Genomic DNA, 26,021 nt, shown 5'->3' on the forward strand with positions numbered 1-26,021 from the left:
TTAATGAAGATTTCGATGATAAAACTCAGATAGTTTGTTTTCGGGAGAAAAGACCAGAAGTAAACCTAAGGTTATAATCAGGTATTGGGACAAGTTTCAGAAACTCTAGTTTCCGGATGTAAGGAGTCTAGGGTCTAAAATGAAATTTGGATTACATGCTCAAAATATAGCAGACAAATGTAAAAAAAAAAGGGAATTAAAGGGACAGTTCACCCACCATTATACTCACTTTCACGAGTTTCTATTTTTCTGCTGAACATAAAAGAAGATATTTTGAAGAACGTGGTAACCAAACAGTCAGTGGCTACTTTCAACTGAAGGTGAGTTAATGATTACTTTTTTTTTGGATGAACTATCCCTTTAATATACTCCCATCCTTGGCTGGGACTGATTTGGGGGGTAATCGGACCTCTTTAAGAGAATATACAGTGCTATAATAAGATCTACAGTAGAATGCATTGTATATAGTTCAGCAACACACACACACACACATGTTGAAAGTATGTGATACCAGAGTGATGTGGTGCTTTCAGCTTGTCACTGTAGAAGATTTTTATTAATCCAAATAGGAATTAATCAAGTATAATCAAGGTGAATCTAGCCATTAATATATCCAGTTATACTTCCATTATAATCCCATATGCCTGTGTGTAAAAACAGGCCTACGTGGCTAAAGTAGACAGGCCCTAAGATTAGAAACATCTGGGAAACATAAGTGGGGGCCTTCTTTCTTTACCATAACAAGAACCCCTTCTCTAGGGAAATATCGAACTGTATGCACAAAGGAACCATTCTATGTATGGAAAACGCCTTAAAGTCAGAACTGTATAAAAAGAAGACAAGATGATCATTCTGGAGATGTTTTGCTGCAGAGAGCATCTCCGTTTTATTCTCATTGATGATGAAATAAAATGTATCTTCTGGCATCGAAACTCAAGACTGAGCGTGGTTCCTCAGACGAGCGGCAGAAGACACCACATCACCAGTGGAAATGTCTTTGGAAATCAGGTGAGTATATCAGTAAAAGGTCTAGTTTCTGATGGATTGTGAACAATGAGGCACAAAGAATGTGAATGTCTGATTTCAACATTTGTCCGATAGCTAGTGTCACTGTCAGCTCTGCCTCCATGGTGCAGTAAGTTAGTCTGCACTCGCTGGGGAAAACAGATGAGCATCACTAATATGTCTGTCTAATATATACGCTTCAGCAGAAGAACGTCTAAATCTTCATTCAGAACTGATTGCATTTCAGTTAGTCCTTCAGTGCGTGGAAGAGCTTCATCTGCTAAACGTGGATATTTGATCAGATTCTCTATCTAGCCTTGCAGACTTTAACATGGGACATCTGACTCAAGACAGGGTGTCCCTATAGAAACCCTTCAGACCTTGTTTAGTATTCAGCAGCAAGGATTTGGCCCGTGCGGGGGATGAGAGAAATGAAGCAGTGAGGTTGTAAATAAGACTTTAAAGTACTCATGAATACTTTTTAGTGCAGGAACTAAGGGGTAAATGAAAAAGCAGATACAGGAAAGAAAGGGAAGACATGAGGAAGTATAGGGAGAAGAAGTGAGAAGAGTTTGTGGCAAAAGAAGAGGTGATACGATAATTTCTCGCCTTCATATAGGAAACGCAGCTTTGAATCAGACTTCAAAAAAATTATACAATTGGTAAACATAATACAGGATTGTGCCAGTAGGTGGCAGAAATGCACCATAGCTGGTTTTCAAACTGCCTTTAAATTCAATAGAAGAAGACATTTCTCTGAGTCCAGCAGATAAAGTCAGAATGATGATCCCTTCAAAACCACCTCATGTCTACCTGTGCTGGACATTTAATGCATTAGATGCTGCGAGAGTTAAACCAGCCTCATCCTCATTTGTACGTGTTTGCCACATATGTATGTTTTCAGTAATAATGCAGGAATATCTGAAAGACTCCTACAGCACAGCTGTGTGAATCAAGCTAGTTTCTGCGTGACTTTCAGTCTTCTGTGGAACATAAAAGAAGAGGTTTTGAGAATGCAGGTCAATGGTAAAGTCAGGGTCTTTTAAGGCTCCCAGAAGAAAGAGAGTTCATGCAGATGTGGAACAACAAACCTGATGACAGTATTTTTATTTGTGGGTAAACTATCCATTTAGACTAAACGAAACTAATTCATTTTTTGTACATTTGAATCATTTAATAATCCATTAGAGCATTTTTTTCTGTCAGCTGAGATCTAAATTTTGTCCAGTTGTGTTTATAATTATATATATATATATATATATATATATATATATTCTGTGTGTATACAGTACTGTGCAAAAGTCTTAGGCCATTAGTATTTTCACCAACCATAAATGGTTTTAAGCCAGTTATTTCTCTTTTGCTGTAGTGTGCTCACACACACCAAATGTTGATTTGATTTAGTTAATAGAAGTTAATTGATAAATAAAATCTTTATAATCGGAATATACTGTTTATATTTCGGTCCATATTAATTAATAAAGTCAAATTTTTTTTGTTTTTTTTGTATTGTATTGTTAAACCTACACAACAGAAATTAAGACATTAGAATATACAATGATTATAATAATAATTAGGTCATAATTAAAAAAAAAAAAGAATTAGTCTTGTGATTTTTTTCTGTAATATATAGCTTAACACATTTAGATAGATTTTAAGGAACAAAATAATAAATAAAAAATTATATGTGAAAGGTTAAATCAGTAACAGTTTGAGAGGAAGCCCATAGTAGATGAAAATAAAATCATTATAACAATGATAATTTTAGCAATATTAGTGATAAAGCTCCTGAAAACGATAACCTGAATAATATGAGTTGAAAAGAGCAAATGAGCGGTTTAGTGTTGCTCTTTCATGACTCTTTCAGCTCTTTCGGATGGTTGTCTCCTCACTGTATTAGGGTCATGTGTGTTGTGCTTACTGAACTTTTGGCTGTTTTTCCAGGTTACTGTGGGCTATTATTGTTCTGTTTCAATCATGTGTCTTTTTCCGCTCATTCGCCACATTTATGACAATCGGCTGGGGAGAGAGTTGTGGTGAATACAAAAACACATGAACAACGATACCAAGAAAACTTTGGATTTGATCTATTCTAGATCTCAAGCACAGACCTGTATCTAACATTCACGGACATCCACAGTTCATATCACAGCGGGATCTCTGTTCAGTTGTTTTTGTGTTTCACCATCATTACTTTGCCCCACTGATGGTCATGAACACGGTTATCGGTGCTGAAACAGATGGAGACAGGCAAGCAATTTGGGTAATTTAAGGTTTATTTCTGCTGTAGTGTTGTATCCTTAAGTTAATATACTCAAGTTTTTTTTTTTTTGGTTTTCAAGAGTGACTCTATTTGGTATACTTATCAGATATATAAAATAAATACTCCTTGCACATACTACAATGTTCCCCATCACTGAGGCTTCTCTCTTGACAGGTAAAGTAATTTTCAGAATGATATCTGATTCAATGCAATATCCATGACTGGAAGAATATGTTTGATACACTTTTAAGGAAATGTCTGTTCTTCTATGGCATGGCAACCTTTCTGGTGACTCAGCGCTCTATGCAGGTGCATATCAACAAATTAGAATGTCGTGGAAAAGTTCATTTATTTCAGTAATTCAACTCAAATTGTGAAACTCGTGTATTAAATAAATTCAATGCACACAGACTGAAGTAGTTTAAGTCTTTGGTTCTTTTAATTGTGATGATTTTGGCTCACATTTAACACTAATTTATTGAGATGCACCTGTATGTTGTATGTAAATGTTAAAAGTCCAATTTACATTGTTTAAAGGTTTAAAAAACAACATTTTTGGTTGAGATTAAGCCAATGCAGAGCTCAGCAGTTTGTGGTAGGTTGGGCTACTTTTATTTTAAATGCAAGCGTGATGCGTTCAGGAGGCAAAATCAAAAGCAGATGTCTTTTGAAAGATGATTAATCTTCCAAAAATGACAATGAGACAGCAAGTGTGGTAAAAGCTGCATTGATCGCATTACAATGTGTGCAGCAGAGGAGCTCCAGTCTGGCGCACTGAGGAACGCACGGACTCTCCGCGCATCTGTCGAGCTCCCAATGGCAAGCCAAGCAACCCACGGGAAATACATAAATGGTGAGGTTTGACACGTCTTTGCTAAGGGCAGTTATTTGGACGGCGGCGTCGCAGAGATGGTGCGCGCAGTTTGTGGCAGTCTGCGGAGAGAAGGAAACCTCGCAGGGCTTCTTCTGCTCGCGGTCGCGGGGTTCGGGCTCTGGATGCATGAAGTCACGGCTTTGCCTGCCTGGAGATCTGAGGTATGCCATTAGGTTTTCATTTCGGCTGCTCTCAGAAAGCGCTCTTTTCCCTTGCAGAACTCCAGACGCGCGTCAAAGCGGCTCAATGGTGTCACGCGTGATGTGATAATCACTGATCCGCTCGAGTTATAAAACACCTAAAAGTCGTGAAGGGTCGTTCAACACGGGACGCGTCCTGGCGTTCACTAAAGCGCGACGCGGGGAACTGCTTTTAACTTGACGCGTCGTTCTTAAAACGCGATGCTCGTGGCGAGACGCGACGCGGTGATGAACGACGTCTGTCTGGCCGGCGCGTCCGATTCGGCACACAAACCTCAAATACACGACAGAGCAGACGCGGGCCAAGATCGACCGCTGGCTGATATCAGAGCCAGAGTTTGCAGGAAGGACGCTTCATCTGCAGTTCATTCGTACTGTACGTGTTTGCGTTCTGTGCTGCGGGTTCTTTGTGCTTTTCTCTTCTACTTTACATTATGAAACTTTCGAGGACGCACCAATTGGCGCCTCCAAAAATGCATTTTTTTGTGTTTTGTGGCTTTTAGTTTTCTTCACTTTGAATCTATGCAAGTGTCCCCTAAGAAAAACACTTAACAATATTTCAAAATATAGGCTGCTGTTGTTGCTCTCTCTTCTCTTCCAAGAAACAGAACAACTCCTCTTCCACTCACAGGCATATCTAAAGTTTTGTCCAATAAAACTCTCCCTAGATTGAGTATATTCACTCCCCCTAATGCCACCTGCAAGGAGCATGTCTGTAATGCCTGGAGAGAGCTTTCCTTTAGCATCCCCATTCATCACAGTGGCATGGAGCTTGGAGGAGGCACATGTCGTCCTGGAAGACTTTTGAGCCATTCACCTGAGCCGTAAACACATTTCACTAGTCGGCATGAAATAAAAACTAAACTAAATGCATGTTATAGATATCATTGTTGCATTTTTAAAATGTTTTTTACTAAATGTTTAATCAAAATGTCATAACTGGATGTTCTACTGACGACCGCAGCTCTCTGGTGACGTATGCAGGGATTCTGCAGTCATTTAGTGCACTTAATAGTTCACCCAAAACAGAAAAATTACTCAGGCAGGCCATACGAGATGTAGGTGAGTTTGTTTCTTCGTCAAATTAGATTTGGAGAAATTTAGCATCACATGCTCACCAATGGATCCTCTGCAGTGAATGGATGCCGTCAGAAAGAGAGTCATTTAACGTCTTGTGAAGCGAAATGCTGTGTGTTTGTAAGAAACATGTTTTACTTCAGACTGTTGCTTCTGGCTAAAATAGGAGTTCTCTATTCATAATAACTCTTCCTCTAGTGAAAAACTAGTCTGAATCAGGAGAGAAATCTGCACAGATCAAGCAGTGTTTAAACAGCTCTAAACAAATATGTGGCTGGATTTTAATGCGAGAGACAACAGCAGATGCACTTTTTCACTGAAGGAAGTGTTATTATGGATTATGGACTCGTATTTTAGCTACAAACGTCTTGATGGATTTGTCTCAGCTTTTGTCTTCTCCAGATGTTAACTGATGGACTGGAGTGGTCACTGTCTCAGTAAATCTACAAATATATCCAGTCCACATCTCAGACCTTTCTATTTCACAGAAGACTTTTCTGGATCTAGCAGTGTTACATAATTTACAGTCCGCAGTGGCAGCTCATGACCCAGCGTTAAATCTGCTCGTGAGCAACAGTTAAGAAAGCTGTGGAAGAATAAATAAGAGAAGCTGAAGCTCTTCCGAACTGTATGAACAATACGAACCGCAGCTTTGGAAAGCGATCGTTTGGTCACCACAAAGGTAGCTGGGAAGATGCTAGTTTGTCTTTGTCATGGAAGGAGCGTGACCATCGATCAGGCTCTGAATTATGGCTTTGGTTTAGGAAAGAGGCTTTAACAAGGCAGAACTAATTACAGGATTAAATGATGCTTTGTAAGTTGAGCTTGCCTGCAGGCACGTCACTCTCTTGTGCATTACGTTATGTATTTGTAAGAACAGATCATTTGATTGTTTGTGCTGAGGTCAGCCATTGACGGATACGGTGCTGTGTCCCGACACCTCCATTAAAAGCACCTTGAACCGTGATTCTTGTGAGCGGTTGAATGCTGGAAGGAGCTGGAGACTGAATGTAGGTCACAGTGCTTGTCATGTCTTGCTATGCAGTGTGCTGCTACAAAGAACAGAGTTATCATTCTTCGAGAGTACCAAAAATATGAAGAGGAAAGCAGCCAAACCCCAAGACACTTGGATCAACCTTCTACCTACAGACCATTCCTTCCAGAAGAGAGATTTATCCTTTTTCTGTTCCTGAATCTAACAGCATGGCATGGATGTGATTAACAAAGTTGTGTTTGTATAAATCCTGATATCCTGAATGTGCACCAGGCATTCTAAGAAAATAGAATGTGTACGGTACGGTAATTCAGTGTACGGTAAATTACCTTGAAAGGTCTCATGGTAATCTTGAGTACCTCCAGAGCAGTACTTGACCTTCATATCTCTGAAGAGTGTTTAGTTTGATCAGATTTATAAAAGACAGACAGCTTTACGCTCCTCTCTGAAAAGAGGCGTGTCGTGGGCGGAGCTAAAGCTTTCACGTAGCGATCGTCTGCAAGCTGTGACAACGACGTCAATAAAACCGGAACAAAAACTTTATTGACTTTAATGTTATTTGTTTATCAAACATTCGTCACTGAAACGCCGGGAACAAACAAACACGCTTGTGTAACTCTGTTGCTGCTCCGGAGAAACAAACTGCATCCACTGTGTTCACTAACGCTGGACTCTTTGGGAAGCTGAACAAGGTTCTCTTTCCCTCGCAACCAAAAACACTCTTCTTTGGAGACATCGTTGATTTCGTGGTCTAAAAACAAAATGACAAATCGTTCTCGAGCAAGTCCTGTGCAGCGCTGCAGACGAGTTGAAGAGGCCATACAAGGAATTCAGTAACTCAGATATTTTGTTGTAAATGTAAAGTAATGCATTACTTTACTAGTTACTTGAAAAAAGTAATCTGATTATGTAACTTGCGTTTCCCTCAACACTGATCATCAGGCACTATATATATGAAAAATGTTGGTCAGTAATGTTGGTCAGTAGTCAAACATTTCTGTGGATTTCATCGCAGACCAAAACAACAAGGCTCTCTTTGCCACCACAGACCTCACCATTATTCTCCACAAACCATTCGGTTTCTATCCCAAGTGTAGTAGACGTTTTGTAAGATGCTAAATGTAAATCTTTGCCTTACTTCAAGGTGTTATCGCCAGTCAAACAGAGAAAGGCTAAATGAGAAAATTAGCAGATTGTTGCAACCATACAGATTGCAGCTGGACTGAGGGTTTTTCAGTGGATGAAATACCAGCAGAGCTCTGTGGCTTATCCAGTGGGTGCTTGGGCACTAAGCCTCCACGTTCTTTTGTCTCGGAAACCCACTGAAGTGACTGGAGTGGATGCAGTGAATGTGCCAGCTGCAGAAAGCTGCATGAAATTCTTGTTGACATTGACATTGGCAACCAACACCAAACCTCAGACGTGGGCAAATAATGTGGCTCCAAATCATGTCCCACTAAAAAAGCGTATTTTGTATATATTTAGTGATGCCTTTAAAATGGCATTGATCAAATTTCTTATTGCTCTTGATGACTCTGTTCATCATCTGCTCTCTAAGAGCAGGGCACACAGTTTATGAAGACTCATAGGTGTTATTAGAGTACTACCTAGCAGTAATGCCCATGTATTTTCGATAACTCGTCCATGTATTAGCTTCACAAGTTTCTTGAAATGCACTCATGTCCCGTTACGTCCAACCCTTTGTGTTTCTGCTTGGTTCATGGGGATCTGGGGATCTCTGAATAAATCTTTAGATAGTCCTGTGACCGTCTGCTTTGGCATATAGTTGCATTAACTCAAGAAACCTGCAAAGAGACCCTACTCAAGTCTCAAAACTCCTTTACATCACGAGTTTGAGGGTAGCTGAACACATATTGTAGGATTAAACTAGGCGCCAAGCTGATCGCCCCAAAACATTGTCATTTGGGAGCTCCACTCCGTCAACTTATCTTGGACCTGAAATACGTTTTTCCATTTTCATTTATTTTCCATTCAAAAAGAATGGAAGTCCTGCTTGCCAAGAGTGCAGCTTAAAAAAAACCGTGTCTGCTTGTAAATGCATGTGATATAAAGACTGGTCTAAGAGCGAATCAGTTCAGGAATGTCCCCTCTGCCCCATCTGACTAAAATAGTCTCCATCTCCTCTAGTTATAACTATTTTGACTTTACTGCTCCGATCAGCGCTTGCAAGTGGCGTCTGCTCGCTTTTTACCTTTTGAAACACTCAGACTCTGGCGCTCTATCAACACATGACTCTTTCCAGAAGACTGAGATCAAATTCAGCAAAGGACATTACAGCCTGTATAGAAAATCCTCCATGTTAGTCCATGCAGTCATCCAGTTTGAAGACTGTAGGCTCTGTGTGAAGCAAAAAGGACTGAACACTGTCGATTTCTAACCCAGAGACTCCTTGGCTCTCTGCTGTGTTTGTGTATGTGTCTGTGAATGTCTGCTTAATGTGTCTGTTTCAGACACTAGTTTAAGGTCAGACTACCAGCGAAGTGAAAAAATTTGGACAGCTTTATGAAACCCAGAGAGCGCTCTCAACATCAACGTCTGAGTTCAAATTCAGGCCAAATACCTTCTGGAATTACAATATAAAAATCAGGCGATTTTTTTTTCATGGCTAGTAAAGGACATTTTAATTTTGTTCTTTTTTTTTTTCCCCATAGACTTGCATCTTCCTGCCAATTCATTACAGTGCACATTCTTATGAAATTAAAACTGGATTTTTGTGGCTATTAGCTTTGAGACCTCCATTAAAAATGACTTGCCTTTTAGTGGACAAATACTATAGACTCACTTTCTGCTAAACGGACCAAAAAGCTTGATCTTGCATGCAGATGAATTACGTCAACAGAGGAAACAATGTCATGGGGTCTTTAAAGTTATATTAATGGCTGTTTGTCGGCGATGGTTTTCTAGGACGATCACTCATATAGTTGAGTACATCAGAAAGTTGATAGCATCTGTGTTTGCTGTGTGAATGTGTGGGCTGTGGTTGCACACTCTTGACCAAAAATGTAGTTCTTCTACTCCGTAATACAGCAGAGATCAAATTCTTTCACAAGAAAAATCACAGATAATAAACTCCCAAAATAAATAGTTAGGTGCCACTGTAGAGCAAATCTGAATCTCGAAGTTTATTTACACATCAGATAATACTTTTTTGTGCATTATAAGGTGTTTCAGTTTTGACGTTTTAAATTTAAAATGTTGAATACTTACCACTTATACAAAATACATTAGTGTATTAATGTGCTGCTGTATGTATGAATGTAAATATATTGCAGTGCTTTGCATGCACTGTTCTGTAAAGAGCATAAAATAACAGTCGAGTAGTCTGGCTGAAAGATGAGAAGAGAAGCCCAACAAGTCTGACTTAATAACTGAACTGAACTTTCCTCTCTGTCTGCGCTCTTTTCACTCCTGACTAATCAATACAAGATGTGTTCCTGGCTCAACAAGCCATTTATTAGAGCAAATCACACTTTAAAGCACCTCACAAGTGGACTTATCGCTCTTGTAGGAGCAAGCGTGGCACAGACCTTCATGGAAAATCCTGCTCACAGATCAATCTAATCTAATCTGAGATTTTTTTGTCCAAGGAAGAAGCTCTCATGTCTGGTGTTTTAATCATTGGAATTCATAAAGACGCCCGCTCCCATGTGCTTCACCTTTCCCGAAACAAACGCTACACGCTCACTCCAGAGAAACTGAAGTGGGACAAATTCAAGCTGACTTACAAGTAAGAATCCTTTTATATTTTTGTGCATTTGTACGATATCACGGCCCTCTGTTTGAAAGTCATGCACAGCTTCTGCTTTGTTGAAATTTCATAACCTATTTACATTTTTTTCCATGTTTGCACGTGTCAGGAAGCTCTAGGATTTCAAATGAGTGTATCCAATGGACAATGAGTACAGAATTTGTTTCCCTCTGGTCATACAGTATATTTATGTCATTCATTTGTCATTGGCGTCTTACATATCCTGGTCTGTCAAACTTTATATGGTATAAAACTTTGTTTTATACTTGATAGTGGCTGGGTAAGTCATACAAGTTTAGAACAACATGAGCGGATGATGATAATTTATCCTCAGGGAATAAATGCAATTTTTTGTTTAAGTCAAGTCAAGTCACCTTTATTTGTACAGCGCTTTATACAATACTGATTGTGTCAAAGCAGCTTTACAGTGTAAAACAGGTAAATAGTTTGTCAATAATGCAAGAAGACAATAACAAAGAGTCATTTTCCAGCTAAAGTCAGTTCATTGATGATCTCGTCCAATAGTGTCTGTGCAATCAGTGAAGCGTCCCCAACTAAACAAGCCAAAGGCGACAGCGGCAAGGAAACAAAACCCCATCGGTGACCGAAATGGAGAAAAAACCTTTGGAGAAACCAGGCTCACTTGTTTACTTGTCCATATTTTAATGGGTGCTTTGTGTATTCGTGCAGACTGCTGTCATTTCCAAGGAATCTTTTGAATGCCAGTGACACAAGGAGAGGCATAGCCAAGGCCTTCTCTATGTGGAGCGATGTCTCGCCCTTCAGTTTTCGTGAGGTCCCATCTGATCAAGAGGCCGACATCAAAATCGGTACATCAAATACATTTGTTTGTTTGTTGCAGTACAGAGGAGTTTAAAGTCACAAAGTAACACAGAATGAGGCAAGTTTGTGGTTTTGTGTTTCTGGGAAAAAGTTCTTTTCAAATCCGATCTGGGGTGCGTTTCCCAAAAGCATAATTAGCCAACTCTGGTCACAAGTTACATTGTTACAATGTGCGACAATGTTCCTGAGCTTTCGGGAGATGGTCCTGACTAGCTAGTTAGTTTCTGCAATGATGTGTCTTATGGTTAGTCATTGTTACATTTTTGTTTTCGTCAGGCTTCTACTCTGTAAACCACACCGACTGTCTGCAGTCCTACCTGCACCACTGTTTCGACGGCATCACCGGAGAGCTGGCCCACGCCTTCTTCCCTCAGACCGGAGAGATCCACTTTGATGATGACGAGTACTGGATTCTGGGAAACATGCGCTTCAGCTGGAATAAAGGCACGTGTTGCTCTTTCCCCCATTGAGTGAGAATTGAGAAAATTGGAATCTGATTGTTTACTTGCTGTAGAAGGGGTCCAGAAATGGTCGCTTCCTGGCTGTGACAGTTTTAAGAAATGTTCATTATCCCAAAAGAAATATACAGACACCGTTGAACTGACCAGACAGATCATATCAAACCCCTACTGAACCTGCATGTGCCTTGTTTACAATCTAAACTAATATGAAATGAGAATTTTATTTTTTATATTATTACATCATATTTTGAAAATGTCTATTAAAACTTTAACAAGTACAATCACACTGCAACATTCAAATCCAAAAAGAGCAGTTGTTTGAAACAACTTCACAAACAACCACACAGATATTTCTGTCACAAAATTAAAATGATCACAGAAGCATATAACAATATAAACAGGGTGCGAACTACAGGTGAGCTAGGGGGAGCTCGGCTCCCCTTAATAAGACATGGGCTCCCCTGAAAACGGGATTTGTGAAATTTTGGGGGGTCTCAAAAAATATAAACACTGATGTCTACAGTAGCGATAAATCAGCTTTTGAATGTAATGGTGTTAAATAAAGATTGCATTGATTACATTGTTACGCCAGTAGGTGGCAACAAGTGACTGCTAAAAATGCATTTGTCATTGAATCATTCATTCAAGAAATTTATTCAAAAATGCTGATTCATCCAGTACTGAAACAAGTGAGGTGAATCATTCAGTCAAACAATATTTCTTAAAATTAATTTTTTTAAAGACTGCAGCAAATAACATTTGATCAAAACCTATAGTAAACTGCTTGTTATTTTGTTTAGCTGTCTATTCAGAATCGTTCTGTTTATACAGAATCCTGCAGATTTGAAGAAGTAGATTTGACCTGACTGTGGTCTGTCTGTGATTGTTGTTGTATTCAGGAGTGTGGCTGACAGATCTAGTTCACGTGGCTGCTCATGAGATCGGTCATGTACTGGGCTTGATGCATTCCCAGAATCGCAAGGCTTTAATGCACCTCAACGCCACACTGACAGGCCGCAAACTCATCACTCAAGATGAGGTTTGGGGCTTACATCGACTCTATGGTATTTTACTCATAAGCACGAATAAACATCAAAATAACTATACAAACTGGATTACTTTTGTCTTCCCGTTGCCTTTCTACAATTACATGACACCTTCTTATTTCTTGTTGTCCTATCCATACCACTTCAGGATGTTTGGATCGATTATTTATCTGTCCTGCTTGGGCAAGAAAGGGTTATTGTGACAGCAAGAGGATACTCATGCAGAAACACTGTCCTTCCAGCTGTGACTTCTGTTATGGTAAGTCCTGTTATTCCACAAAACAAAAAAGTAATTGTCCATAGAAAAATCATGAGACCCATCAGATGTAAACAATATAAAGTGTGGCCCTCATTGCAGATTATTCTGGCCAAGAATTGCCTGCTTAGACAGGAAGAGACCATCTGAAATATATGTACAACAAATAACCACAGATCGTTTTGTTGTTGCATGTTGTTTAGGGGCAAGTTTTTTTTTTAGATTATACCACAATAATAGACAGGTATCAAAAATGTATTCAAATAATGGTGCAGAAGTTTCTGCAAAATGTTTGCTGAATGTGGGTCTAAAATTGTATACTAGGCTGAGATGTTTGTTAAAAATATCAAAGATATTTCACACAAGTTAACAAAAGGAACAGTGGTGCGGAACAAGTTATTGTGACCTGCGGTCTAGGTAGGAATCAAACCCTAGCCTTCCAGACAGGGTTTTGCTCAACCGCTGAGCTACTGGGAATGGTAGTAAGTGCACATTAAGTATAAACTGAAAATGCCTTTACTGTTCTGTACTATTCATTCAAAAGATACAAAAAATGGCTTAAAGATTCAACAAAGAATGCTAAACTTTCACAGAAGCTGGTTAACAAACAAGCTAGGCTCAAGACTGAACACCAGCGTATTGAATAGGCTTAACATAAATAGATAAAGAGTGAAAACAATCATTTTGATTGGCAAACTAGAAAAACCCAAGAATATAATGTTATCTAGTAGCAGGACAGGTCAGTTCAGGCAGAAGTCTTATGGGAGCCCCTCTCATAGGAATGGATCCTGATGTTCTTTGAACCACAGTTTGGGTAGCAGCAGTGGAAGAGATACTGGGCTTATCCATCAAGCAGTCGGAAGTCCAGCAGCCAATGAACAGTGTATGTTGGTTGACTGCCGATGATGTGTGGCACATGGGGTAGGGATTGGAGACAGAGGGACAAGACACATGATGTGAGAGATGGGATGAACGCATATTGATCTGGACAGAGTAGTGGCGCAGGACTGAGTGCTGAATAGTCTCTTCCTGTTGCTGTTAAGTGTATCTATATACAGTAGGGCTGTAATTGCACTCCACCAGGCAAGTTGCCACCTCTGGACCAGTTGCGCTGCAGATGGTACAAAGACCTCAGACTCCTGCTCCGGAAATAGGGGGAACACAAACAGGCATTCAAAGGGGTAAATACCCTACAGTGGAACTGAACAAGGTGCTGTGAGTGAACTCTACACAAATCAGACATGAGCTTCAAGAAGTCTGATTGTTACAGGCCAAGCATCTAAGGGTCTTCTACTGGTTAACCCTCTCTGTTTGACCATTAGGTTGAAGGTGACTGTTCAAAATAGGGAAGTTAACTGTGACTCTCTGTCAGAAACCATGCCTGTCTTCATTCTTCATGTGCCAACTCTGAGATAAGAGACAAATCAGCTCCACACCTCGAAGTCTGAGGCATCTACATGCACTATAAAGGGCAACTAAGGATCTGGGAAGGTCAGTATGGGTGTGCAGTTGAGTTCGTGCTTTAGCTGTTTAAATGCCAAGTGAGCCTTCTCAGTCATAGAAGCTGCCTAGAGATCTTCGTAGTTAGATTGGCAAGGGGTTTTGCAATGATGCTACAGAGCAGAGTTGTGGCCGAGGCACTAACCAGCCTGAATGGCATTACTTTTAATTCATAATGGCCAGCAGGAGTGTTGAAGGCAGACTTGTGAAGGCACAAGGAGTTGTAGAGCAGTGGTTCCCAACCCTGGTCCTGGAGGCACCCCAACACTGCACATTTTGCATGTATCCTTTCTCTGGCTGCGTTTACACTTGGCATTAACATGCGATCACCGTGATCTGATCAAGCAGATCGAACCAGTTTGGTAAAGATGGTTGCACTCTGAAGAAGTTCAAAAGCAGTAATGGTTCTTTATCTTGATTCAATTGAGCCTCTGTTAATTTAATGGCGGGGATGAGACCACCATACTTCTTTGCTATAAAAAAGAAACCATCCCCAGCTGGCGATGTTAAGGGACGATTGAACCCACTGCTAAGGACCTCATTGATGGCAGTTCTCCATGGCAGTTCTCTCTGGAGCACAAAGTGAAAAAGACTCATTTGTGTAGGACACGTTCCAAGCAACTTAAAGGCACAGTCGTAGGGCCTATATTATATCTTTCTGTAGACTTTAGTTCCAATCCTGCTCTAACACACTAGCCTTATATTTTTAAGTAGTCCTGAACACATTGGTTAGATAGTTAAGGTGTGTTTGATTAGGGTTTGAGCTAAACCCTGCAGGATGGTAGCCCCCACAGGCAGGCTTGGCTACCCATTGTCTGTTGGGTGGAAGAGTCACTGCACTACCTTGGAAGAGGCCAGCAACCCTGCAGAGAAAGGTGGCAACTTGGAAGAGTCAATAGTGGTTCGGGGATAACAGGCAGTAGTTTGAGAGGATGGTAGAGTAACAGACAAGAAACTTAACAGTCAGACCTCCATCTAGTCCCAGATCAAGAGGACCAATTAATCTGTGGAATATGTCATCCAAGGATGAAGGGAAACTCAGGTCAGTTAATTCCAGATCCCAGGGGCATCCCAGCCAACAAGTTATGGTCAGAGGTAGCTTTAATGAAGCGTTAAGCTGCTTGGCAAGTGCAAGGCCCATAAAGTTCCCAGCTGCACCCGAATCAAGATTGTAGATTATGACATTAGTTTCCCAGAGAGACAGGTTTCAGTAAGTCTTACAGTTTTAACAACCAGGTATACTTAATTTTCTCTTTTCTGATTTTGTTTTGAACACTGCGTTTTAACGTATATTCCATCCATTCACCGTGAGCATGGATGGATATGCTTGATACATGCATACTATGACTGTGCAGTCAAACTCCACATACAAGACTGCATGTTTAAATCAGGTTTGGGCAACTCTTGGTCCCTCTAGGTCCACTGTACTGCAGAGTTTCATTCCTATGAAATTGGTTATTTTGGACTTTATCTTTGTAATTATTTCAGATAACTTTTTTCAGGCCAGTTATGGAGGCACACCAACAGTACACATTTTGGATGTCTCCCTTATATGACCAATCCATTTCAGGTCTTGGAGTCTCTACTAAAATGATCATGAGTTGACACTCCACATACAAGCATTCATGATCACAAGTGGGCATGTGTGCTATTTAATTTGTAGACCCTTATCCTTTCACCTGACAGAATACGAAAATTCAAATGTGAAGTGGGCTTTGGTGTTTTAGATGCACAGAGATTTTCAAGATTTTTATTGTCACCATACAAGTACAACGAAATTAGGGCAGTCCTTATGGTGCAGTCATATATGACTTAGTGCAAGCTAATCATCCAATTTAAGAATTGAAATAAATATATATAGTCTAAATAAGATTACCTACAACAATGCACACAAAAAGTGGAGAATTTTCTGATTCCTCAGCCTACAGTACATAACACTGGCATCATGTTCTGACTTCACCGATGCTGCCACTCCAAAAATGTAGTAGGTCTATGAATAGAGATGGTTGGGGTGAGGGAGGTCAACTGCAACACTGGGAGTGAACAAGAGAACAGTCAGAAAGACTTTCAAACAACAGGAGTAATGCTACTGCTAGTTACCGTTATGTTCTGGACAAATAATCAGTTGTGCAATCTCATTTCATTTTAAATTTCAAACAGAATTCCCATTTCCCACTGCTCCGCCAACCCCAACTCCCCCACGGACAAAACACAAGTTTGTTGTGGAGGGAAAGAACCTCACCTTCCGCTGTGGTAAGAAGATAGCAGCCAAGAAAGGCAAAATCTAGTGAGTTCTTGCTTTTCTACACACAGATTGTTATAGTAACTTTGACTGGTTTCCATACCCATGCTGATTCTGAAAAGCAGTTTACTACAGTGCCTATAAAAAGTATTTGCCCCTTAGTAGTTTTCATGTTTTATTGTTCTACAACATTGAAGCACAGAGGATTTCACTTGGTGTTTTTGACAGAAATATTCACCCCATTAAGGTGGTTGCACACCAGACAAAAAGCGCTGCGCAGAGCCGTGCCACGGCTAGGACAACGCACAGGTATCTCACACATCGCATTCAGTTCAAGAAAGCAGTCCAAAACAATTAATCCATGCACCAAACAAGCAAAGGTTCACTTCAAGAATGAACAAAGCGGTATTGATGAGTTTGAAGTTCGTTGTTTGAAAGAAAAAAAAAAACAGGGCAAACGAACAGAGAAAGCGTAATATATATTATCATAGCTCTCTATATGACGCATACAGACTTTATTCAAGCCACAGAAAGACACATTTTACTGGACAATGCACAATGCATGATCCTCCAGCATAGGGTGAAGTGATTAACAATAACAATAATTTGGAACAAATATAATCCTGAGAGGTGAGGTGGTACGGAAAACCCTTATAACAGTGTGCAGTGTCCAAACTTGTTCCTGGAGAGCCACTGAACAAACACACCTGAAGCAGATAATCAAGGTCTTCAGACTCACTAGGAACTTCCAGGGAAGTGTGTTGGAGCTGGCTGGAGCTAAACTCTGCGGGACGTTGGCACTCCAGGAGCAGGATTGGACACTCCTGTCTGATAGGGAGACCTGTCTGGTCTGGGCATATTTTTCATGTAAATTACTTAACCCAAACATGCGGTCTCTCATTTAGAATAATCCAAATTCATTAACATTAGAACAAGATTAAATTCATCTGTGGATGCACCTGTAGTGAATCTTAAGAATTTTTTTATTATTATTGTGCGAAGCGTTCCTGCGTGTTTAAATCCGGTTTGGGCAACTCTGGGTCTCTGTAGGTCCACTGTACCACAGAGTTTAATTCTTATGAAATTGGTTATTTTGGACTGGTCTTTGTAAATCTTTCAGATCACTTTTTCCAGCCCAGTTCTGGAGGCACACCAACAGTGCACATTTTGGATGTCTCCCTTATATGACCAATCCATTTTAGATCTTGGAGTCTCTACTAACACGACCATGAGTTGAAAATGTACACTATTGGTGTGCCCCAGGAGTCATTTTCTGTCAATCACTTAATTCCTCTGAGACTCAATGCTGTAAAACAAACATGAAGAAGTCTTTTTACAGGCCCTGTATGTGAAGTTAATTCTGATGATTTGCAAGATTAGTTTTGAATCTGGATGTTTTTTCAAAGGGAAAATGGTTTGAAGCATATGTGAGATATGTGTTTGTTACGATTGTCCTAACCTAAAGTATTCTCTTACATTGAAAGTTGGTATAAAGATGGTGAGCTTCTGGAATTTTCTCATCCCGGCTACATTTCCCTGAAAGACGACCACATCACTATCGTGGCAAATGCCATCAGTGAGGGCACATACACCTGCATCGTGAGGAAGAAGAACAAGGTGCTGACCACGTACTCTTGGAGGGTACGAGTGCGCTTCTGAGGACCTGACATAAGCCTAGAGCGCGAATTATATCCAGAACATTAGCTCAGACCAGATCCAGACCAGCATCCTCTCATGCTTGTCTCCTGATTGGAAGAGAAGGCTCTGACATCACTCATCTCAGGATAGCTGCAGCATTGAGGAAACGACGGGGTCAGGGTTAAAGTTCACCACAGTACTGTGGAACATCACTCACTTGGGCACATATTCATGTCAGTTCATACATACACATTGCCAAATGTTTTAATATCAGGGTTTTTACTTGTGTGCGTTGTAAATACATTTCTTATTTGCCAAATAAAACAATTTATTCTGTCATTTGAAGCCTTAAATTCATCCAGAATGCCAACCAACGTTCAAATCCATTAAAAAAATTTATGAAGCTTGGGGGAAAAATGCAGTGGGGTCTAAAAGTCTGAAAACGCTGGTGAAATGGCTTCATTCTTGAAAATGTGAATTTTAATTACAACCAATCAAACTGAAAAAAAGTACATTAATTTCTGAATGTCTTACTATTTAGTGTCTCTCTTTTGCTTTAATGACAGCAGCACTAGAGTTGGCATGAACAAAACCTGATGATTCATGATATCCAGCATGAGATGTTCTTAAGTTATGTTCATTTTACATCATTATTATTAATCGTTAAACTTATGAATGTTGAAATTCAATCTTAAAGCATGGATGTCTTGCTTCAAAATGCCCAGTGTTTTCTCACCTTTGGACTCCATTGTATGTTTCGGTGTATCCAAGCGTCTTCTCGTATTACACAGCTGACCAACACGACCGTTCTCTGACTTAAAATGCCCAGTGTTTTCTCACCTTTGGACTCCATTGTATGTTTCGGTGTATCCAAGTGTCTTCTCGTATTACACAGCTGACCAACACGACCGTTCTCTGACTATATTCCACTAGCATTTTCTTTTCAGACAGTCATTTCATAGAAATAATCAACTGTACTAAACACTGGTAGTGATCCAAGGCTAATTCTAGTTTGTGGTTTCAATTCATTTCTAAAACAAAGAGGTAGTCAGTCCTGATTTTAATTTTCACCTTGTGTAAGATGCCACCCATCAGCACACTGGCTCACATTATAGGCCACAGAGCATTTATTTGGAATCTTGTAGACATGGCAGCAATTTAAAGAGTGGAAAAGCTAGTGGAAAACAAATGGTCATGAGGGTAGACGGCTCACTCCTGAATTCCCCTTTTACAGCTGGAAACAAACGATTAGAGACCTTATATAATGTGAGGAGCAAGTGGGGTTTTCACTTTAGAAAAATGACTTGGAAATTTTCTCTACTGAAGAATATTCGGGAGATTTTCTCACACAAAAGAATATTCTGCTATATTGCTCCAAACCCGTAGGACACAACCCACAGGACACAAAAGGAGGATTTTTGAAGAATATGCTGGCTGCTCTTCCATATACTGAAAGTGAAGGGAGACTGGGTCCGTCAAGCTCTGAAATGACAAGAACCATGAGCATCAAACCCAAACAAAACAAAGGTAATCCATGCCACTCAAGTGCTACATTCATAATCTTTGCTTCTTCTTGTGCTCCACCAACCGCTCCGCCAGTTTCGTTCAGACGAAACCTGTTCCCTTTCTCCCTCTCACCTCTCCTCTGTAGTATCATCCTTGTTTCCCTCTCCCACCCAGTTCTCATCAATATATGTGAATACTGCCACAGACACTTTATGCTCCACATTAACATCCTGTATAGACAATATCTGCCCTCTCTCCTCCAGGCCAGCAGGTACTTGTCGCTTTGATTTGAGAGAAAATGGTACAAGTACATCAAAATGTCAAGATTTCAGCTTCACACAGCCAAGAACTCAGATCAACCACATCCACAGCTAACAACCTTCTCTTCTTCTTCTCTGTCCTTAAAGAGGCGGACGTATCTAAACTTCTCCTCTGTATCTCAACTTCATCCTACCACCTCCAGACTAGGGTTGGGTATCGAAAACCGGTTCCATTTTAGAACCGGTTCCAAATTTCCAAGAACCGGGTATTCGATAAGACGCGTGCATTTCGATTCTGCTTAACGATTCCTGCGTTCGCATTTTAATGTGATTAAAAACTATTTAAGTGCAGGAACGGAGAATATATTTAATAACTTTAATTGATTAATCTATATTTTATTTATGAAAACAAAACTATGCAGTGTTTTTAAACTGTTAATTACAGTTTCTGTACCTGAAATTGTGTTCAGTTGTATTTATTTATGATATTGCTAATTGATTTGTTTGTTCCTATCTTATTACTGACTGTTTACTTGTCTTTAACACTTTAATATTTGAAATTTATATTAATCTAGTAGTTTTTGCTGTGGTATTTTTTTTAAGCATAGGGAATATTCCTCTTGCAGTGTTCTGTAGGCTGCTGATTTTTGCTCGTGTTATTCAGCTGCAACAGAATGCTTTGTAAAAAAAGACAGAATAAATGTTTGACATCAATGTTTGACAATTTTTTTTTATATTGGATTTTTTTATCTTATTGAATGTGTGACTTAATTTTTGGGATTTTTTATCTTATTGGAATCGAAACTAGGAATCGATAAGAATCGGAATCGATAAGCAAAATCGGAATCGGAAATTAGGAATCCAAACGATACCCAACCCTACTCCAGACCCAATCCCTTCACACCTTCTGCAAGCAATCTCTCCTACACTTCTACCAGCACTCACATATCATCAACACATCTGTCCTCACAGGCACTTTCCCCAACGCTTTCAAGCAGGCTCAGGTGGGGTCACTGATAAAAAAAAAACCACACTAAACACTTCAGAAGAAGAAAGTTACAGACCTGTGTTCTCAGAATGACCAGCTGGATGTTAACCAGTCAGGATTTAAATGGCCACTTAACTAAGACTACATGACTGTTGGTCACTGAAGCCCTGCTGATTGCGAAAGCTGATCTCAAATCATTAGTTAGATCTGTCTGCAGGTTTCGACGACACCAACCATCAGATCCTTCTGTCCAGCCTTTCTTCACTGGGCGTCACAGGACCTCCACTGCACTGGTTTGAATCCTATCTCTCACAGGTAGGTCTTTCAGGGTTACCTGGAGGGGAGAGGTATCCAAAGCACATCAACTGGCCAATGGGGTTCCCCAGGGATCCGTTCTTGGACCCCTCCACTTCTCCATATACACTACATCACTAGGACCCATCATTATAGGCACATGGCTTCTCCTACCATTGCTATGCTGATGACACACAGCTCTATCTCTCATTTCAACCAGATGATCCAACGGTAGCTGCACGGGTCTCAGGTTGCCTGGCGGACATCTCGGCATGGATGAAAGCACATCACCTACAGCTCAACCTGGCAAAGACTGAGCTTCTCATCTTCCCTGCCTCTCGACTCTACAGCATGATTTCACCATCCAGCTAGGTTCATCAACAATTACCCCATCAAGTTCGGTCAGAAATCTTGGTGTAACCTTTGATGACCAGCTGACCTTCAAAGACCACATTGAAAAGACGGCTCAATCATGCAGGTTTGCGTTGCACAACATCAGAAACATCAGGCCCTTTTAAACGGAGCATGCTGCACAACTTCTTGTCCAGGCCCTTGTCATTTCTAGACTACTTTCCAACGATTCCAAAAGTGCCCATATCACACCTCTCTTTATCTCCTTGCACTGGCTACCGGTTGCGGCTCGCATCAAGCTCAAGACATTGATGCTTGCATATAGAACAGCCACAGGCAAAAGACGGCTCAATCATGCAGGTTTGCGTTGCACAACATCAGAAACATCAGGCCCTTTTAAACGGAGCATGCTGCACAACTTCTTGTCCAGGCCCTTGTCATTTCTAGACTACTTTCCAACGATTCCAAAAGTGCCCATATCACACCTCTCTTTATCTCCTTGCACTGGCTACCGGTTGCGGCTCGCCTCCAGCTCCAGACATTGATGCTTGCATATAGAACAGCCACAGGCTCAGCACCCGCCTACTTCCTCCTCACTCTTACGAGTCTTCATCTGCTCCAGAAGTCTGAGTAAGTGAGCGACGCCATCACAGAGAAGCACAAAATCACTTTCCAGAACCTTTTCATTCACTATTCCTTGCTGGTGGAATGATCTCCCCACCCCCATCTGGAACAACAAATCTTTGACAATATTCAAGAAACAACTGAAACTCATCTCTTCCGTGAACACTTAACGGCATCCTGCTGAATTTTTCTTTAAAAAAAAAAATCCTATGTCCCTCTTTTTTATTTAGCTTGTACTATTTTAAACTTGAATTGCTGGTGCTCTTGAGGTTAAGATATCCCACCATTCTTTCAGATAAACCAGTTGACCAATTCCCTTCAGTTTGCATTCATTCTGAATGATTGAACAGATTGAGTGTTCTCCTACTGCCATAGAGAGGGGGAAGTGGTCATCTGATGGACTCATAACCGTATCTAAAGTGACATGTGATCCGAAAATCTCATCATCATCGGTGCCACGAGTTCCCATCACTACACTATTTAGCCTCCCTTTGTGAGCGAAAGTAAAATCACTACAAACTATTTGTGCATTCAACGACTTTAATGCACACCTTCCAGCCGATCAGAATCTAGTATTCAGACAGACCGTGGTATCAATGTTTTTAAAACGGTTTTATTTAATATTCATATGATGTCACAAAAATGGATTTTCAACATCCTATTCCCAGCTACAACTGCAGACGAAGAGAAAAAAATAAAAGAGAAAATCTGAAAATGCTGATCTGCTGCTCGTTTTCAAACCAAGCAGAACCAACCAACACATTATATTTCAGATGAACATGAGGAAATTAAAGCACTTGAACTTCATGGAGGTCCTCGGTGCTTGTAAAAAGAAAACTGTTCCCCAGAGTCTGTGTGTCTCAGTGAAGTCCAGTGAACTGCTCTCTGATGCTCGTTCTCTAAATGAGTCTCAGCATCGTGTCAGACACACGCAAAGAAAGCCTGCTGGCCGCCGGAGCTCAGAACTTCAAGCTGAATCCTGGACCAGCTTTGGAGGCACCCTGGTTAGCAGTCGTCAAATGGAAACCAGTATCTTTAAGATCATCATCACCCTGAAGAGGACAACAGAGAGATGAGAATGAGAAACAATAACCAGGAGTTTTAGGAAGACAAACATGACGACACGAGAAGACAAAGAGCTGAATTGTGCCTCCTCTTGGTCAACAGAGACAGAACTGATTGATTTCAAACAGTGTGAAGAAAGCTGCAGTGCAGCATGAATCTAGCTTTGTTCTTCAGAACAACATGCGCTGCTGAATCATGTACTGATTTCATTTTCTGATTTCATGTGGACTTAAGAAGAGTTTCTGTACCAGCTGGCTGAAGTCCTGTCCTCCCTCCGGCGGTCGCGGGCTCGTTCCTCTCTTCACCCGCTGCTGTTCGCTCTTGGCCGGCCATGTGGGGAACATGGAGGGCTCGATGGGGAGCGGCGACTCCCGGAAATACTCCTGTTTAAGTGCCTCATCGGCACTGATCCGCTTGGCAGGGCAGTACGTCAGAAACCTGAGACAGAAAGCAGACATGTAAGAAAAACTGTCAAGAGCAGCTGATGTGGAAACTGCTACTGTCTTGCGTCACTGTAGGAACGATAAACAAAGGAGCAAGGTTAAATTGACACAATGTACAGTGGTGTGAAAAAGTGTTGGCCCCCTTCCTGATTTCTTATTTTTTTGCATGTTTGTCACACTTTAATGTTTCAGATCATCAAACAAATTTAAATATTAGTCAAAGATAACACAAGTAAACACAACATGCAGTTTTTAAATGAAGGTTTTTATTATTAAGGGAAAACAAAATCCAAAACTACATGACCCTGTGTGAAGAAGTGTTTGCCCCCCTCTTAAAACTGCGGTTTATCACACCTGAGTTCAATTTCTCTAGCCACACCCAGGCCTGATTACTGCCACACCTGGTCGCAATCAAGAAATCTCTTAAATAGGAACTGCCTGACAAAGTGAAGTAGACGACGAGGGCGCTTGGTGACACTAGGGTGTGACTGGAGCAGAGATGGAAGGAAGTGACGTAGGATCAGGAAGTGAGCTGGACATAGAGGATGAATGTATTGGCGGGGAGAAAGGAGGTAAAAATGGAAATTGGAACATAGTAGAAAATCGGAAAAGGAAAAAAAAATGGAATCAACTTTCTGGTTCGGAAAGTGAAAGGGAAAGACAACAGGAGAAAAGGAAAAAGGAAGAGTTTAAGGTAATGATACATTTCTTGTCCGATAATATGAATGCATTGAACCCACTGAAAATAACTAAAGCGATCAAAGAAGAGATCGGGAAAATCGAACATGCGAAAATGTTACGGAATGGAAAGTTGCTACTTTTTTGTAAAGATAGCAGACAACAAAAACAGGTACTAGGCTTAAAGACATTAGCAGGGAAAAAAATTTCGTGTACACTGTTGGAAGAGAAGAAATGGATGAAGGGAGTAATAACAGGGGTCCCAACAGATGTATCAGAAGACACAATCAAGAGAAGTTTATCAGGAGCAAAAGTGGTAGGGGTCAAACGTCTGAAATATGTTAGAGATAAAGAAAAGCTGGATAGCTTATCTGTAATGGTGCAGTTTGATGAGGAAAGATTACCAGAAAGAGTATTCTTTGGGTTTATAAGCTATGCTGTTAGACAGTATGTTCCTCCTCCGCTTAGATGCTATAAATGTCAAAAGTACGGGCATGTGGCAGCTGTTTGTAAGGGAAAACAACATTGTGCGAGGTGTAGTGGAGAACATGAATATGGAAAATGTGGACAGGGTGTAAAACCCAAATGTTGCAATTGTGGAGGTGATCACAGTGCTGGCTATGGTGGATGTCAAGTAAGAAAAGAAGCAATGAAAATTCAAAGTGTCAAGGTTTCGGAAGGGTTAACATATGCTGAAGCAATAAAAAGGGTTAAGGTGGTAGAACCAAAAGAAAATACTCAAAAGGTTACAACTAGAACAAAAGAAAGCCACACCACTGTATATAATGGTACTGGTTATTTTTGCAAATTAACATCTTGTGAAGTGGAAAGCTGCATGTTTGTAACAAACAAACCCATAAAGACATTTTAACTTCAAACCGTTGCTTAAAATACGAGTCCATAATCCATAATAACGCTTCCTTCAGTGAAAAAGTGCATCTGCTGTTGTCTCTCACATCAAAATCCAGCCACATATATGTTTAGAGCTGTTTAAACGCTGCTTGATCTGTGCAGATTTCTCTCCTGATTCACACCAGAACACTTTTTCACTGGAGGAAGAGTTATTATGGATTATGGACTCTACTTGTGGATTATTGTGATGTTTTTATCAGCTGTTTGGACTCTCATTCTGACGGCACCCATTCACCCCATTCACTCCATTGGTGAGACACTGATGCAATGCTACATTTCTACAAACCTGATGAAGAAACAAACTCAACAAACTCATGGATGACCTAAGGGTGAGCACATTTTCAGCAGATTTTTATTTTTGGATGAATTATTCCAGTGACTACACCGCCTACTCTCGAACTTGATGGACACAAAGCAAAAGATCAGATAGCAAATGAATGAATTTGGCATTGGAACTGAAAGAGTTTCACATTATATAACTACGGTGGCCGAGAAGTGCAAAACAAATCACAATTCTGAAAACAAAATAACAAATTACAAACGCAAATGCAAGTCTAAAAAACAAAATAAGAATTCAGAAAACACAACAACAGTTCAGAAAACATTATAACAAGTCAGAAAACACAATGACAAGTCCGAAAACAAAATAACAATTCGGAAAACACAAAGACAAATCAGACAAACCGGAAGAGGTAGGTATAGTTTGAGACAGCGCCATTGGTTTGGGATTAC

At 40.4% G+C, this 26,021-nt stretch overlaps 1 protein-coding gene, 1 long non-coding RNA gene and 1 pseudogene across 5 annotated transcripts; 1 reads left to right on the forward strand and 2 right to left on the reverse strand.

Moving 5' to 3' along the window:
* Positions 1–27: 27 nt before the first annotated feature.
* mmp23ba (matrix metallopeptidase 23ba) lies at positions 28–18,698 on the forward strand. Of its 4 annotated transcripts, none has more exons than XM_016509608.1 (8): positions 28–81; positions 10,022–10,161; positions 10,873–11,012; positions 11,302–11,469; positions 12,386–12,550; positions 12,681–12,791; positions 16,449–16,575; positions 18,015–18,698. In XM_016509608.1, exons 2-8 carry the CDS (start codon positions 10,034–10,036, stop codon positions 18,187–18,189), a joined length of 1,014 nt encoding a protein of 337 aa, XP_016365094.1. In that variant the 5' UTR covers positions 28–81; positions 10,022–10,033; the 3' UTR covers positions 18,190–18,698. The 4 variants fall into 4 exon arrangements, with proteins under 4 accessions (XP_016365094.1, XP_016365095.1, XP_016365093.1 ...); XM_016509609.1 differs by having other exon boundaries at positions 10,026–10,161; XM_016509607.1 differs by lacking the exon at positions 28–81 and adding an exon at positions 3,822–4,303.
* On the reverse strand, positions 9,036–9,539 carry LOC107706040 (uncharacterized). The gene is made up of 2 exons (XR_001636127.1): positions 9,200–9,539; positions 9,036–9,167 (listed from the first exon to the last, which is right to left on the reverse strand). It is a non-coding gene; the product is annotated as an uncharacterized LOC107706040 (long non-coding RNA).
* A 4,088-nt stretch (positions 18,699–22,786) lies between the features above and the next one.
* LOC107706044 (cyclin-dependent kinase 11B-like) overlaps positions 22,787–26,021 on the reverse strand; it is a 15,625-nt pseudogene continuing 12,390 nt past the window's right edge.

The sequence above is a fragment of the Sinocyclocheilus rhinocerous genome, unplaced genomic scaffold (assembly GCF_001515625.1).
Source record: "Sinocyclocheilus rhinocerous isolate Xijiao unplaced genomic scaffold, SAMN03320098_v1.1 scaffold986, whole genome shotgun sequence".
Taxonomy (NCBI): Eukaryota; Metazoa; Chordata; class Actinopteri; order Cypriniformes; family Cyprinidae; genus Sinocyclocheilus; species Sinocyclocheilus rhinocerous.